This window comes from Castor canadensis, chromosome 1, assembly GCF_047511655.1.
Source record: "Castor canadensis chromosome 1, mCasCan1.hap1v2, whole genome shotgun sequence".
NCBI lineage: Eukaryota > Metazoa > Chordata > Mammalia > Rodentia > Castoridae > Castor > Castor canadensis.
In genome coordinates, this window is record NC_133386.1 from 154,968,023 (window position 1) to 154,983,750 (window position 15,728).

Genomic DNA, 15,728 nt, shown 5'->3' on the forward strand with positions numbered 1-15,728 from the left:
GTGCTAGATATGTGTGCCAGACAAGGAAGAGAAGAAAGATGAGATTTTTCAGCCAAATGATAACAAAGACTTTTAACACCATGGCGGCAAGTGCTGGCAGAGGATGAAGAGCGAGGCTGGATTCAGGGTGACTACATGCATTATAGCTTGGGCTTCAGAGCAGCCAATGGCACCAGGGGCCAATGTGGTCAAGTGGGTTTTGGGAGATAAGCTTTAACCCCTGAGCAGACAGTTAACTCATGAAAACGAACAGCAAATCACTCAGCACAGAGGGCAAAATCTACTTGTCCCACACAAAGTCAGGAACAGAACGCTTCTCTGACTAGTCTCAGCTTCCTGGTAGCAGAGATGAAAGAAACCAGCAAGAGCCAGCCCTTCACCTCTCCTTTCTCACCTGTTTGTGCAGCCAGCCCCTCACCACTACTGGAACATTGAGGTTCCTCCGAATGGCCTGGTCCCTCTTCCCAAAGCTGTGGACTTTATTGCTGGACTTGATTATCTAGGAAAAAAAGAAACAGACTTAAATTCTAGCAGCAGGGGGTTTAGGGAGACACAAAAAACCACTTGTATGTTACGAGGGTTCGTGGCAGAACCCTTTGACCAAAACAGCAACGAGATGGAATAGGCACGCACACGGCCACTGTGTTCTAATTAAAAGTGAGACCAGGACCTGGCAAGCCTCCCAGCTGGGTCACGGGAAAAAAAAAAAAAACAAAGGGATTTTTCAATCAACTTTCAACAGCAGCTGTTGGTTCTAATACAGCCTGTGGGCTTCCTGGAGCAAAGCTACTTTTTGCTCATACATGTCAATTTCCCAATATTTTCTCCTCCTATCTGGGTTCACCTCTCAGCACTTTCCCCCTTTCTGCAATGCTGGTTCTTTTCCTTGTTCCTTAGTGTTCCCATAGCTTGAGTACAGAACTTCTGGAGAGTACCCATCCTCAAGCCAATCTATTACCAAATATAGCCAGACTTTAATACACACTCACATGAGAACAGAGGTGTGGCCTTCTTGACACATGCCAGAAAAGTGAAGAATGCATTCAAGGAACCAGAGATCAGTCCTGATCTATCAGCAATTTTCTATTTCCTTGGACAAAGGCCATAACCCCTCTTGATCACCTCTTCCTGATCTATCATTTGTGGAGAGCATTTTCTTATGTCTCCCTCCCAAAACTATAGTGATGATCAAATGGGCTTCTGTTACAAAGAAGCTTGGCAAATAATAAAAGCAGAGAAGGAAGAACCAGTAGCCAGGAGCTCACCTTGGGTACAGGCTTGGCCTCCAGAGTGGACGTGGTACCAGCCGTGGATGTTTCACTGACCATGCTGGATGGTCTTTGGTTTCTCTCTTGCTTCGACATAGGTGGGTTTGGCCTGTCAGGAGATGTAGGGGGAATCCAGTGAGAAAGAGCCAAGTTGCAGAGTAGGAAGTGGAGTCTGAGATCTGTTCCAGGTTGGAACTGGTTGCTTGAACTTAGAACAACCAAGACCCAATCTTTTGGAGATCACCTGACTCCAGACTGCAGCCAGTGGGCCACAATGTCCAGCCTGCTCTGGTGCTTCAGGGAACCAAAGGGATGACAGATGGGTACAACTCCAGACACTCCACAGAGGAATTGAGATGGTCATTCCCACCTGTTGTCCTAAGGTGCTCCCAAGTCACTCTCCTACTCCGGTGTGACGACTGCCCCACGGATGGGCATGCACCACTCTTTACAGCAGGAAAGAGCAATCCACATGCTTATGAGCACACACACCTCCATTTCCCTGACTCCCAAAAGAAGCTGTTTATAATTAGTAACAAGAAATCACTTGCGCACACATCTACACCCCCACATACAGAGAATGCTTACATAAATGCCAGTGGGGATTGCCTCCCAAAATAGACTACTCAACAAAGAGTCCTATTCTGGGAACACTCCATTTGCCCCAAAATAGAGCCATTGGAGATATTAACCCCTTGTGCCATGCCTGGAGAGTGGGAAGAAATGAAGTAGGTTTCAGGTGCCAGTGAAGATCCCTGGTGCTTCCCCATCAGCATCACAGTGGCATGGACCTTCCCCTGGAGAAGCTAACCCTGGAGGGCTAGAATTCTGGGAACATCTTGGTACCACATTAAAGAGATAATGGAGATCCTCCTTCTCACCTGCCTCCACAGAGACCCTGCATTTGCCAGTCTTTCAAATCAACAGTGACAAATGCCTCCACACAAATTCAATACTTATCCTTGAACAACTTGATGCCTGATTGTAAGATCCTGCCAACTCCAGGACCAGCAAGCTTTCCTTGGAGTGCAAGCCTCAGCATTCTCTGGCTGGGTTTCGTCCACTACTCCAGTGGGCAACAGGATTCATGCAGCTGGACGCCAGGCAGAGTATACTAAATTCAGGATCTCTGACTGAACAATGGAGAAAATCTTCTTTGGAGGACTGGATCAGGATCCTGAGGAGACAGAGCTGAAGGATCCAGCTGGACACAGCTGAGGAAAAAGCACTTTGGCTGTCTTTTACCAGGCTCACTTAAAGAGATGTGATAGGAGAAATGGTAGTCTCCACCATGGAGATATGACGCTCTCTTCAAAGGCCACTGCTGTTCAAAGAACAGTGATCTTTCCAGTGTCCTGAACCACAGCCACCACAACCCTGCACCAGGGGGAAAGTTCTCTGCAGAAGCTGCATGGCCACTGCACGTCCTGAGCACTGCCAGCAGCAGGGCCACTGTAGAAAGCACCACCTTTCCAAGGCGCCGGCAATGTGGATGCTTGGCAGCTGGAGGTGTGTGTCCCATGGAGCAGAAAGATCACTGGCTCCTTATCAGCCCAGGCACTCACTCCAGATTCCCCGCCCCAGGCCTCCGTCCCAGCCAGACTTTTGTTACAACTCCCCACTCTGAGGCAGAATGTCACCATACTCAGCCGCTCCCTGTTGGCACAGGCTATGTGTAGTGGGAAGGGGCTCTGAGAGGCTGCTTTGTCTACCCCCTGCCTCCAGGCAGAACTATGCCCAAAGCATCCTCTGAAAACCTGGTAATGCCCAACTTCAGATTTCCAGAGCGGGAGACAAGAAGAGGAGCTCTCAGTTTGCCTTGGTTAGGGTGGCTGTACCTCTTATCTGAAAGTCAGAACACAAGGTCCAACAACGGAAGAGGTTTGCCTGGGATTTTACCAAGTTTAATTTGTTCTTACTTAAGATACTTTAAGGAACTTATTATAGAATATTTGGGAAATATAAGAAAAGCTGAAAAGAGGGGAAAATGTCACCCAGAATCCTGCTACCCTGAAATCACCCACATCATTTCAAATGACTGCTTCACTTTCCATCAACAGATATTTCATTCCTTCTCTGTAGGACAAAGAAAAGACTGTCTGGATTTGTAACTGGCCTGTGAAATCCTTAACAATGGACGCTTTTGCCATTTTTTGCACCTTACAGTTTTGAGTTCTAATTTTAGCTACCCCCCACCCCCACTGCCCCACAACACACACACATTCTAACATCTGTTACCTCCCTGTACTAGCTCTGGGATGCTGGCTGAATGGGGGAGCTCTCCCAGCCAATAGTGCAAGAAGAAAGATGACCAGCTTGCCAGCTTAGGTACTGAGGAAAAAGGATATGACTACTACCTGGGGAGCCAGCTGTGACCAGATTTTTGGCTAGAGAAAGACTGGCTGTGGCCACAACATTGGGCATCAGTGAGGGGCATACGTAGAGAGGAAAGAACACCCTAAGTCTGCCCAGAGAAAGGTGACTATGTTGTCACTACAAACATGGAGCATGTCTTCCTTTATCACCCAACTCCCGCACCATGGGAAGGAATAGCTCCCAACTCAAGCAACAGACTCAACTATTAACCTGGTGGTCCCTGACCTGGTTCTTTGAAAGAACAAGGTACACACACAAAGTGCACCTGTCCAAGAAACAAGTTCTACCTTCAGGGAATATTCCTCTGATCTCCTGAACATGGGTCATGCTCTCTCAGGTCCTCTAAGAGTGAGTATGACTCTGGAAATAACTACAAGTTATCTAAATTGGTATTGGTACCAAAAATGGGGATATCAAAAAAAAATCTCAAAACAATTTTCTCACTTGGCTGAAAAATTGGGCTGCCTTGGGTGTTTTACCCAACAGTTTGAACAATCAATATCCATGGTGCCTATGTGAGGCTTCCTGAACAGACAACAGTGAAAGGGACATCACTAAGCTGGATGGGGCATTCTGGTACATTTGCCAGTTTCATCTTATAGGCATGTTACCCACTGAAGAAACTGGCTGGTCAGACAATGGTTTATCCTGAGTCCTCAGCCTGAGTGTACTCAATTGACAATCTCACCTAGAACATCCCCCTGCACAGAGAAGAGCCGGTGTCCCTGAGAAAAAGGCATACATTTCCCACAGCATGCCCTCAGGCACACTGAGTCATGCAGATCTCAGGGAGAGAAGACCAAAAAACCCGTACATGCAGCTTCTTGGTGTCATTAAATAAATCTATTAATTTAAAAGCCTGCTTGCCAGGTTTCTGTGCTGTCTGGATTCCCAAAGTACAGTGGGATGGTTTAAACAAAGACCTCCCTTTTCTTGGCTTAAGCTACTTGAATGCTGATTATTTTGCTGGAGGGGTGTGGGCCGAAGTTCAAAACAGTGAGCTAGAGTCTTAGCTCAACTAACTCCCATTGGAAACAAATAAAAGAAATGAAGACTAGACAATATCAGCCAGGAGAAGCCCAGTTAGAAAGTGACTTGATTCTACTCCAAACTCTGCCAAGGATGTGTCAGGAGAGCCTGGACAGAAAGTAACCTTCTCGCTGCCTCAATTTCCCTGTCCATAAAAGGAGCTGCTTCTGCTTCCTGCATATCCAAGACCAAATGTCTATAATACTGATAGATGTAGCAAGGAAGGGAGGTTATAAACACAGAGCCATTTTTTGGGTTGGTCTGTTAAAGAGGAGCTTTAGCTGCTTCTCATAATGCTATGAACTGAAGCACTGGAGTGAGATGATGACAAGACCTTTCCCAACCCTATGTATTATAAAAGGCAGGTCACCAAGCCAGGAATCACCAACCCTCAGGAGCAGGTACACAAGGTCAAGCAAGCAAAGGGAGTGGACTGGACTTATCAAGTACCTACTATGTGTCTGCCTTGTATTAGGCCTGCAAAGTTAGTTTTACCACCCCCATTTTGTAGATGAGGAAACTAAGCCCCAGAGAAATTAATAACTTCCCCAAGACAGCAGCTAGACTCTAAAACCTGGGCTCTGTCACAGAGAGATCACCCCATGACATGTAGGCATTTGTTCCTAAGGCCAACCCCCAAACCAAGGGGATTCTAGGGTGGTAGAAAGAACAAAAGCCCAGGTAACTGGATCTCAGTCAAGCTTTGAAGCATACTAATGCCTACACAAATCACCTCAGTTCCTCTGGGCCTCAATTTCCACTTTGCAAAATGGGGTGAAAACTACCTCTCACCTCACAAGGCAACTTGTGGACTGAAATGACATTTTGAAAATCAGACACACTGCATGAAATGAAAAACATTATTTGTGACTGTTACCAGTGGAGACCCAAGAATTTAAATCCCACTTATAATTTATTTTTATTTTCAAGGCACTTCTCTCCAGAAAGAGGCCAACAATTAGCTTCTAAACAATAAGCATTTCTTATTAAGATTCCTATATATGCCTTATCTGGACTTTTTAAAAAATTGCTGTTGTTAGTTTAGAAACTGTGGAGTACACTTCTCTTTTAGAATAATGCCGAGAGTCATCAAGTTTATGGAGGACATTCGAAAGTGATGGGCAAACAGGACTGCTTACTGAAAAGACCTCATTAAATAACACCTGAACCTCATTAATTCTTGGAAATATGTGCCCCCACATTCATGCTCCGTCCTCAAGGACTCTGTACGCAGAAAGCTCAGCTAACTTACTGATTTCAGAAAAGGGGTCATGAGAAGAAGTCATGTTCACAAACACCTGCGCATATTTTAAGGAGCATACACCCTTAACTAAGTTTGAGAAAAGCAATGTACAGTGAAAATGAGGGAAAAAGACAGTTCTTGTCCCAAATAGACAGAGACACCTCTACACTGCTCTTCCCAGAGAAAGAGACGTAGACAGACCGCCAACGCACACTGTAAACTCCTAACACCCTGAGGGAGGCAGTCTGACACTGGTTTTCATTCATCAACTGTAGCCTCACTACTCAACTATAGCTTACAATGTTCCTTCCCCAATCCCCTCCTCAATTCCTCTTAAACACAGGCTCCAGATCTTTATCCTACCCCAGTTCCAACGGTAGCTCCAAACATGGCATGTCTACTCTCCAAATCAGTACTGCCCTGAACCTGCCATGAGCCACCACTCCGTGTCCAGCCTTGCGTCAGTCTCGTCCACTGTCCAATCTCTATCTGCACAGGAGGAGAACCAAGCCTGGACCTCTACTGCTCCTTCCCCCTGTGCTTTGCACTGTGTCTCAGGTGCTCCAATTCTAGTCTGTGCCTTTGGTGAGCCCTCTCCCAGCCTGTCTGCTCTTCTTGGTCTTACCAAGCAACCACTGTTCCCATCAGACAATGGCATTTCCTAGTGAATATCCCAGCATTGATCAGATTAGGGAGAAGTAAAAGAGGAGGATAAGGGAAGTCACAGCAGAAACAAAATCACTCATTCCAACAAACAACTTCCTTTCCACACACAGCAAAGCCACCACTGCAGCATTTCACCCAGCAGATGCGAATGCAATGACAGCATTCCCAATGCCAATGCCCTTAGAAAGACCCACATCAAAAGCCAACACTAGGTGTTTGAATAAATTAAGGGCCCCATCACCGTCTCTTTCCCTACCTGTGACTGTCACAAATGTCATCTTCAAATCCAGGGAGGAAAACCGAAGAGTCAAGTTTCTGCATCTGCTTGCCAGGTGTTTCCATTTCTCCCCATTTTTTTCTGCTGCCATGGCAACCAAATGCAACAGGCAAAGCTAGCCGAAGACTGTCAGTGTCTAAAGACAAAGTACTGGCTCTATCAGCTACTGATAGCGACCCACCAGCCTCAATAGTCCAGAGCCCACCAGATAAGCAGCAGGAAGGACTCCTTTGGAAGCTCAGAAGCATCCCCCTCCCATGTTCACTTGCTCCTAATCTCTCACTGCCAGCTTTTGCAACTTGTAGCTGCAGAAGGAGATGCCAGCCATCTTCTAGCAGCCAGGAACTACCCCACCCCCAGGCCCAGAATCTACACCAGCCTTGAGACCTTGCCCTGCAACCTGTAAGGCAATCCTTCAGCACAGAGGTCAAACGTGAGGAAGATAACTCTACCTGCAGCAAGATCGTATATTTTAAGTGCTATCCCCAAACACCACTCACATTTCTGGCAATTCCAGCCTGTGTTTCTTTCTTAAATAATCCAGTAAGAAAATGAAGGGCTGCTCAGACCCCAATGAAGACACAAGCTAAACTTACTGGGTCGCCAGGAAGGAACGCCAGTCAAGAGTATTCTCCTGGTTAAGATGCTCCAAGGCAATCTTGCATGCTTTGCAGCTGGACTCTCAGCACAACAGTGAACTTCTGAACTTCCAAAGCTAGCGCATACTCTCTCTCAACCCTAGGTCCCACTTCAACATGAAATGCTTGACAGAGCCTGGGGATCAGTGTACACAGCCTGCTGTCAGTCAGCTGCCGGCGTCACTGCTCAGGAATGCTTCTCTCCTCTTCCTGAGAGCTGCAGAGGCGTTTGTCAGGGGCTGCCAAGGAGAAAATTCTCCTGTGCATGAGAACCCAACACCAAAACTGCAGCTGTGACGTCCCAATCTAAGGATGACTCCTTTCTGAGCTCCTTGTAGCCCTTGTGTGGCCCCTGTAGCCCTGAAGGGTTTGGCTTCAAGCTTACAATTCAAGAGAGTCACTGAGAATCAGAAAAGAGGCTTAAGAGGAGGAGCACAAATAATCCAATCACTGGAACTGAGGTTCTATAATAAAAGGCTTGAGAACACTTTCTGCAGAAGAGACAACTGAGGAAGCTTGGCATTGTTCAAGCAAACATGAAGTTATTGCAGATCAAATACAACTGCAATTAAAATCTCTATATAGCAGTAGCCTACTCAGTTGGCACGTTGAGTACAAGGATTTCCCCCCAAGCACTACAGCATGTTATGTAGAACCATGACATCTAGGGCTAGACTTCCTGGATTCAAATCCTCAATCTGCCACTTATTAGCTGTGTACAGGCTATAGGACCTATTGACTGATGCCTGGCCCCCTTAGGAACTAAGTAGCACGACAGAAAAGGTGAAATGAGAAAACAAGCATTCTAGTCATGAAACAAACGCAGCTTGTTAGTGGCAGACCCAAAGGGTCCTGCTTCCACTGATCAGTCTGAACTGTGGGTTGTTAAGGGTAATCAATTAGTGTTGTCCAAAAAATCCATCTCATTCTTTTCCCTGGTACATGGTAGATTTGCACATCCCTGCTCCTCTTGAAGTTAGAAGTAGCCCAGGGACTTGCTTTACCCAACAAAAGATAAGTGGAAGAGCTAGTGCATAACCCATACAGTTTCCTTTTTCTTGCCTTTGGCAACTGTAAAAGCACAGAAATGAAGCCTCCCTCAATAAAGATGGCAGTCTCTCAGGTGACCTGTGATGGACATGGAGACAAAGTAATAAATCTTTCTTGTTTTAAATCACTAAGATTTTGGGTTTTGTTGTTACTGTAGCAGACTCCAGTCTATCCTGAAGGATTCTGTATTAATGATGCAGGAACTGGAACACTCAGAGCTCATGCCGTCTGCACCCATCAGGTTATGGGCTTTCATGTTCTCTTCTCTATGCCTCTAATCTGTAAGAGGCAAATGGTCTTTGGGTGGCCATGCACTACTTATTCCAAACAGCTCAGGTGAGCCCTTCCTGCCAACAGTAAGGGAGATATATCTGCTCATACTAGTAATGTCCTAAGAAAAGTCACCATGGAGAAGGGAAGATTACCTAACTAAACTCTACTCTCACCACAGCCTAGAGAATGATGGGGATCTGGAGGACACTTATGGGTAAACAGAAGAACCTGGGAGTAACTTAGGAGAGCTGAGAAGTTGAGCACACTGTCTAAATCAGTGGCCCATAATCTTCTACCTGCAGCAGAATCACCTGAAGAGCTTTTATTTTTTATCTGCATCTCTAATAAGTGACCAGGTGACATTGGTTCAGATACCACACTTTGAGAACGCTGCTTCAGAAGGACAAGCACAAAGAAGCTGGAGTGGGGGCTCTGGGGAGAGGAGTTGATGTGGTTATAACTCTCTGGAATTTGGCCTTTACAGACATTCTTTGGAGAAGGAAAAGAAAAGAGCCACTTTTCCTTTTCTATCCAAGATGAGTCTGATAGTTGATGTGTGAGGACACCAATGGGCATCCAGCCTGTTTTCCTCACCACCTAACACTCTACACAATAAAATAAAGTCCCTACAAAGGAACAAAACAGCAGCTCATTCATTTGCATACTTTAAAAAATAGTTTATGTGAAGGGAAATCATGCCTTACCAGGAGGTAGATCTGGGTGTATTTTAGGCAGAAACACTTTAGATAACTGGCTGCAGCCTTCCTCTCCAACCTTATCTCTATGCTTCCCTTCATAAACCTCCACAAGTCAGTCTTCTTGCCTTTTGACCCTATCAAGACTGGCAACACTTCCCTGAGCTATGCATGATTCACACATGTGTGCATGTATACTTATCTTCCTGTCTTGAGACACCCCCTGCCACCACCACCTTCTTCCAGCTTAGGGCTAGACTCTAAGAAAGTCTGCCCTCCTCTCTTTCATTCTCATCACTGTCAATCAATCACCAGGTCCTGTCAATTTCACCTCCCAAGTACCTTCAGAATCCACCTAGTGCTCTTCATTTATCATCCTAGCTCAACTGGTGCAGATCCTCCACACTCTACCCTCCTCTCCTCTAGATCTTTGCCCAGGTTGTTCTCCTTAACTAGACAGGTCTTAACTGAAACCACAGTCCTTCTGAGGATGGGGATGGGGCTTCCACAGTCCTTAGCCAGGTTAGAGTCTCCTTTGATCAATTAATAGTAAACTCCTTGATGACAGGACCATGTTGCTTTTGCTGCAGAGTCTATCACAGCCCCTGACATAGTGCAGGCACTCGGTAGGTATTTATGAATAAGTAGTGGAGGTGTCATTTCATCAGTTCCTAGGAATCCTCTCTTCCTCTCAATGTCTAAAGCACATTGTATCCATTGAAGGACAATGTCTGGCTACACTGTACCACCCACTCTGTGATAAGCAGGTACCTTCATGACATTCAAGAAATGGCCTTGGAAAAAAAGAAAGATCTTTTCCTTGAAAACAAGATGGAGCTGAGATTATTACAGAGACATTTTGAGTAGGAGGAAAAAACCAACACTACTACTTCCCAGAAGTGGCCAGGGGATAGTCTTCTGTTAGAAATGAGAGAAGGGTGTGTCATCTCTAGCAGTTTTTTTAGTGCTGGGTATAGAACTCAGGGCTCCTTGCATGCTAGGCATTCTACAGTTGACCTGCATCTCAGACCTCTATCAGCTCTTATTGAAGCTGGTAACTTTCCACACTAAGGGCTCTGATGGATCCTCTATCCAGACCTATGATGACAGGTAAATTTTTGTCTTGAAGGGGAGGGAATGACTGAATGAATTTCTAGGAGCTTCTGACCTTCAGGATTCTGTAAACAAACTCATTCTGAGCTGGAATTTGGGGAATTCACATTGGCTGTGTCTTGACAAGCAGTTCTTTCTCAATGTAGGCGGGAAGACAATCTTAACCTACTTTCAACTACAGGCTGAGTATCCTTTATCCAAAATGGTTGGGACCAGAAGATTTCAGAGTTTCAGATTTCAGAGTTTTTCAGAATTTGGAGTATTTCCATAGACGTTACCAGTGTAACATCACTAATCCAAAAATCCAAAATCTGAAACCCTTTCTGAGTGCCAACACAGCACTCAAAATGTTTTGGATTTTGGAGCATTTCAGATTAAAGATGCTCAACATGAACTATTAAAGTCACACCCCTAGCCCCAGAGTCTGGTTGTCATGTCCCATGTACTACCAGCACCAAAATAACTTAGTAAGCTGCCTCTGACCAGGGCAGAAGTTGGGTTTGACTAAAGAAATACACCATTCAAAGGCAGCATAGACCTTGAAGCCCAACTATCATGGGTGACATCCTGACTCTCCTAGTAATGAAACTTCGAGCAAGTGACTTGACTTCTTTAAGTCTCAATATCTTCATCTCTAAAATTGTGATGATGGTCTGCATCTCAAGATTACTGCATTAAAAGAAATATGCATGAAAAGCCTCCAGTAGAATAAACATACAAGGAACATCAGTATTGTCACAATTATAGATTTCTAATTTTAAAAGTTCTGTAGGAATAATGATTCTAAGCTACAAATACCATCTAGAGGAAATGATATGTTTTTGTATTTGCTCTAAAATAATTCAGGGAGTGAATGGGGAAGGTATAGATGAAATAAAAATTTGAGTGCCTTGGATTTATTACCCTATCTCTTTACTTTTGTATGTTTAAAGTTTTCCACAATAAAATGCTCAAATGGGTAAATATTGGGGGGCAAGGGAATGCTATAAAAATATAAATACAGATATTTTATTTTAAGATCATATTTGGTCTGAGTGCCTGAGCAGAGGAAAAATAACTTAAAGAAAGCTTAATGCTAATATCCATTTACTTCTTAAACAAATATTTCTTCAGACAGAACTGTCTCAGATGAGCACAAGGGAGCAGAGACACTTGTGAGCATTTCCAGCCTTCAGTTTTGAGAAAAGAGTACAACCTGCTTGGGCTGCTCCTGAATTTTTAAGTAGACATGCTCTGAGGGCAGAACCCACCTGTGAGCATGCCAGAGGCCTGGCTGAAATGGAGCCATGGAATAGGAAAGTTCCCACATTAGAAAAAGAATAGAAAGGGCTCAAAATGTTCATGGATGGTGGGTCTCACCAGCTTCCTGTCTTCTCGACCCTGGCTTTGAACCCTTACTTGAGGCTGGTTCCACTCGGTCAGAGGCTGTATTTAAGTACTTTCGCACAAGGTGAAGGGTCTAGTCAGAACACAGCTAATGTGTTAAATGATGGGCATCAGGGGAAAGGAAACTTTAAGGGGCTGTGTCTGTACCAAGAACAGCACATCTCTCTATCCACTCCTCTCCCACTGAAAGAAGTCTGGAGATTGAGAAGGAAAATTATTCTTCTACGTCACTTTGAATCAACCAACCCACTCCAAGCTCATCTACATGACAGAGAAAATAGTCCAGAAAGCTTTGTTTTGACTAAATGCCTTCAATCTCCCAATCCCTGCCTGGATAAGGAGAATGTTTAAAAATACTTACTCTTCTTGAAGAATGAATTCACTATTTTCTGGAGAAAACTGCCCAGTCACAGGATGCCTGAATGCTGTGGTCTGCTGGTTATGGCTAGAGAGAGAGAGAGATGAGGAATGAGAATTCATGTGAATGAGAAGGAAAGCAGGAGTATCAACAGGTCGGTAATATCTGGGGACCTCTGGCCATAAAAGATTCCTCATAGGGTAAGAAAAGTAGATCTTCCCTCTGAGACACATTGATCAGAACTCAGCAACGTCACAAAACCAAGAATTCCCAGCTTGGTGCCAAAGCCCATCTAGAAGGCGGAGATTTTAATTCTAAGGCTTGAGGAAACACAGTATCTTAGGGAGACATTTCATGAAGTGCTTACTCCAATACACTGAGACGTTGAATAAAAAAATTACTGTAAGACAGCATGAGCTAAAACAAGAATGAAGGCGAGCAGACAACACTTTCAACAACTTCCCTAAACTGTGAACCAGAGAAAGAATTCTAAGAATTAACCACCCACCCAGCCAATTCTATCTTCTTAAAATTCTTCTCCCTATTACAAAATGTCTTCGGTTCAAAGATGGAATAATAAACATATGGATATGTTTCTGCAACATGACCCCAGACAATTTCAACACTGTGGAGTTTCTATCAACCTTTTGAAGTTCAGAGGGATCAGCTTCCATGCCAAGCTGACAGACACCACCAAAGTGTGTAGGTGTTTTGTTGTTGACAAAGACTGCCTGGTTCTTTCCGAAGATGGAGGAGCTATCTCTGAGGCTGCTGGTTTGTTTCATAAATAATCTCCTTTTTTAAAAAGAAGGATTTATTGAAAAAAATCCCATATAAAATCACAGTCATTTTCAAAATTTTACAAAATTTGGAAAGAAAAAAAAAGTCACCCTTGTTGTCACCATCTGGATATCTTTTCCATTTAAACTTCTTTTTTCCATTCTACTAAGAAAATTGTGATTTTTAGTATATATATTTACATATATATGTAAATATATATATATATAGAATGTTTTTTCACATCTTATTAATGTAGAAAATATCCTACTCTATTAAGATTTTTTCAGTTGAAATGGCTGAACTAGTATATATTTTTTTATATAACTGTTCAAAAACTGCCACTGCATGTTTGCATGTAGGCACTGCTGTGGGTGCTAGAGGTACAGAGGGAACAAAAGAGTGTCTACCCTGTAGTGCTTACACTTGAGATTTACCTTTTTCTAATGCTGGATATTTTAAATGCTTGCCCCCCCACAACTAAAATCAATACATCTTTGAACATAGAATTTTCCTGCAAGTCAAATGATTTCCTTAAGTTAAAGTCCCAAAGGTAAAGTTACTGAGTCAAAAGGCATGGTCATTTCCTCAAGCAAGCTCCTTTCACTGTCAGACTCAACAGATCACCTCAGTTTGGTAATGTTAAGATATTAGCCCCATCTCTAAATTAAGCCCTGAGTCTCTCTGGAGATTAGGTTAAAAAAGAAAAACTCTCGAGGCCTACAAAGTTTTCCTTACTCTGTCCTGGTGTTTGGGGTAAGCTGGGCCCTGAAGATTAGAGCAGCTTGGGTCTTATTAAGCCAAATGTGAAGCAGGCAGAGCCATCAGGCCAGGCTACTCCCTGGTCTGCCACTGTGCAACACCCTTACTGCACCCTCACCCATCCCAGTCACAGCCAACCTCTAGTTCCTGGCTCCTGCTCCCAGGCAAGCCACAGAATCCTATGACTTCATCTGGCAGGCAGGAGTCTGGTCTTCCCAAAAAAAGCAGAGCTGGAGTATGAACATTTGAGATCTGAGATAAGGATGAGAAGCGGGCCTCTTTAACACCTGTTCCAGAAATCCTTGCATCACGTGCAAGGATTAGGCTTTATTTGCACCCATCTCCACTCAGCAAGCAACTTGAAAATGCAAACTCTAACTTGCCCTGCTTATAACAGAAGTAACAATAAAGTATAACACCTCTATTCACTATTACCTCTAAGGGGCTTTATAGTCTACAAGACATTTTCTTATGCATCTTAGTCATTTACACCATTAACTTCATTTTATGAATGAGAAAACTGAGCTCAGAGAAATTGAGTTGCACTAGATAACTTTACTGATAAATGATAAGACTGGAACATGAATCTAGGTCCTCTATTTGTAAATTCTATACTTTTTGCATGATAAGCTGCTGTCCCCTTCCCTTCTGAATCTATGGGGGTGGGCGCTTCCTGCCCATGATCAGAAAGGCCTGAAGACAAGGCATCAGAAAAACAGCACCACTCACCACTACTCCCTCTCCCTATATCTCTCTCTTTTTCCTTTATACCTGAATGACAATATTTGTGTGGCACTCAGTACTCCCCCAAGTAGCCTTTGGTCCTCAGTTGGTGAATCTCTGGTAGTTGAAGGCACAGAGCAAATCTTCTATGTGCCTGGAGCAGATCCAGCAGCCAGCAAGCACCTTTTCACAGACTCTGTGTAACTCTAACAGCAACTGCTGGGCTCCCTACCCCTAACTTACACCAGCTTAAATAAGCCCAGAGTCTTGGGTACATGAATTCTGAGCTGTGAGGCGTAGCCACTAAGTCAAATTTTGCTTTCTAACAAATTAGAAGGAAGATAATTTTGAAAAGTTGACAAAAAAAAAAAAGAGCTAGAGGCTGCTCCCCAAACTTCCTTCCATAATATGAATGCTGCCCTCTATGCCAAATGTTACAGAACTATCACCACTATCTCCTGCATTTACAAGAAGCTTTAAGCTCTGACATTCATCATCCTATTGGACCCTCCCAACTACACACTGAGACAGGCAGGACAGATATTTTTATTCCCATGATATACATAAGGAAAATGAGGTTCTAATTTATAGAATGTTATAGGAACACTAAATTTAAAGAAAAGAGAGTAGAGGGGAGAGGTGGAGAGGGGAGGGGGGAAAAAGACAACAGTCTTCCATTGAGAAAAGAGATAAACCACAGTACTGCCTCCTGAATATTGAGGTCTTTAAAATTTGCTCATTTTTTATCAAATGCACCCAGCCTGCTAATGGAAGAGCTTCTAGTTCAGCAATTTTGGAACAAGAGACCATGAGTTAGGACCCTGGGCTATTATTATACTCCACATCCCCAAATATTCAGTAGGGCAGATTATAGATCATCACCAGACCACAAGTAAGAAAAGTAAGTGCCACAATGGGTAGATAATTTGCCCATAGCCACAGTCAACTCCTGGGTTTACTACATACACCCCCTTCAACCTCTTTCCACTCCTTTAGGCTCACACTCACCAAACAAAGGTTGCCTATTAAACCCATTTGGAGATTGCAAGTCCTCTGCTTTACATGTGTTCCTGACCCCTCAAATGCCCCATAGT

At 44.0% G+C, this 15,728-nt stretch overlaps 1 protein-coding gene across 14 annotated transcripts in view; it reads right to left on the minus strand.

Moving 5' to 3' along the window:
• The window catches only part of Plekha7 (pleckstrin homology domain containing A7), a 208,628-nt gene that overhangs the window by 76,728 nt on the left and 116,172 nt on the right, over positions 1–15,728 (minus strand). For 12 of the 14 annotated variants that reach the window (XM_074042350.1, XM_074042298.1, XM_074042269.1 and 9 more), the window contains 3 exons: positions 12,376–12,459; positions 1,266–1,377; positions 395–499 (listed from right to left, as the gene is read on the minus strand). In XM_074042350.1, coding sequence (XP_073898451.1) covers positions 395–499; positions 1,266–1,377; positions 12,376–12,459 — 301 coding nt within the window. The other 2 variants (XM_074042348.1, XM_074042283.1) reach the window with 2 other exon arrangements.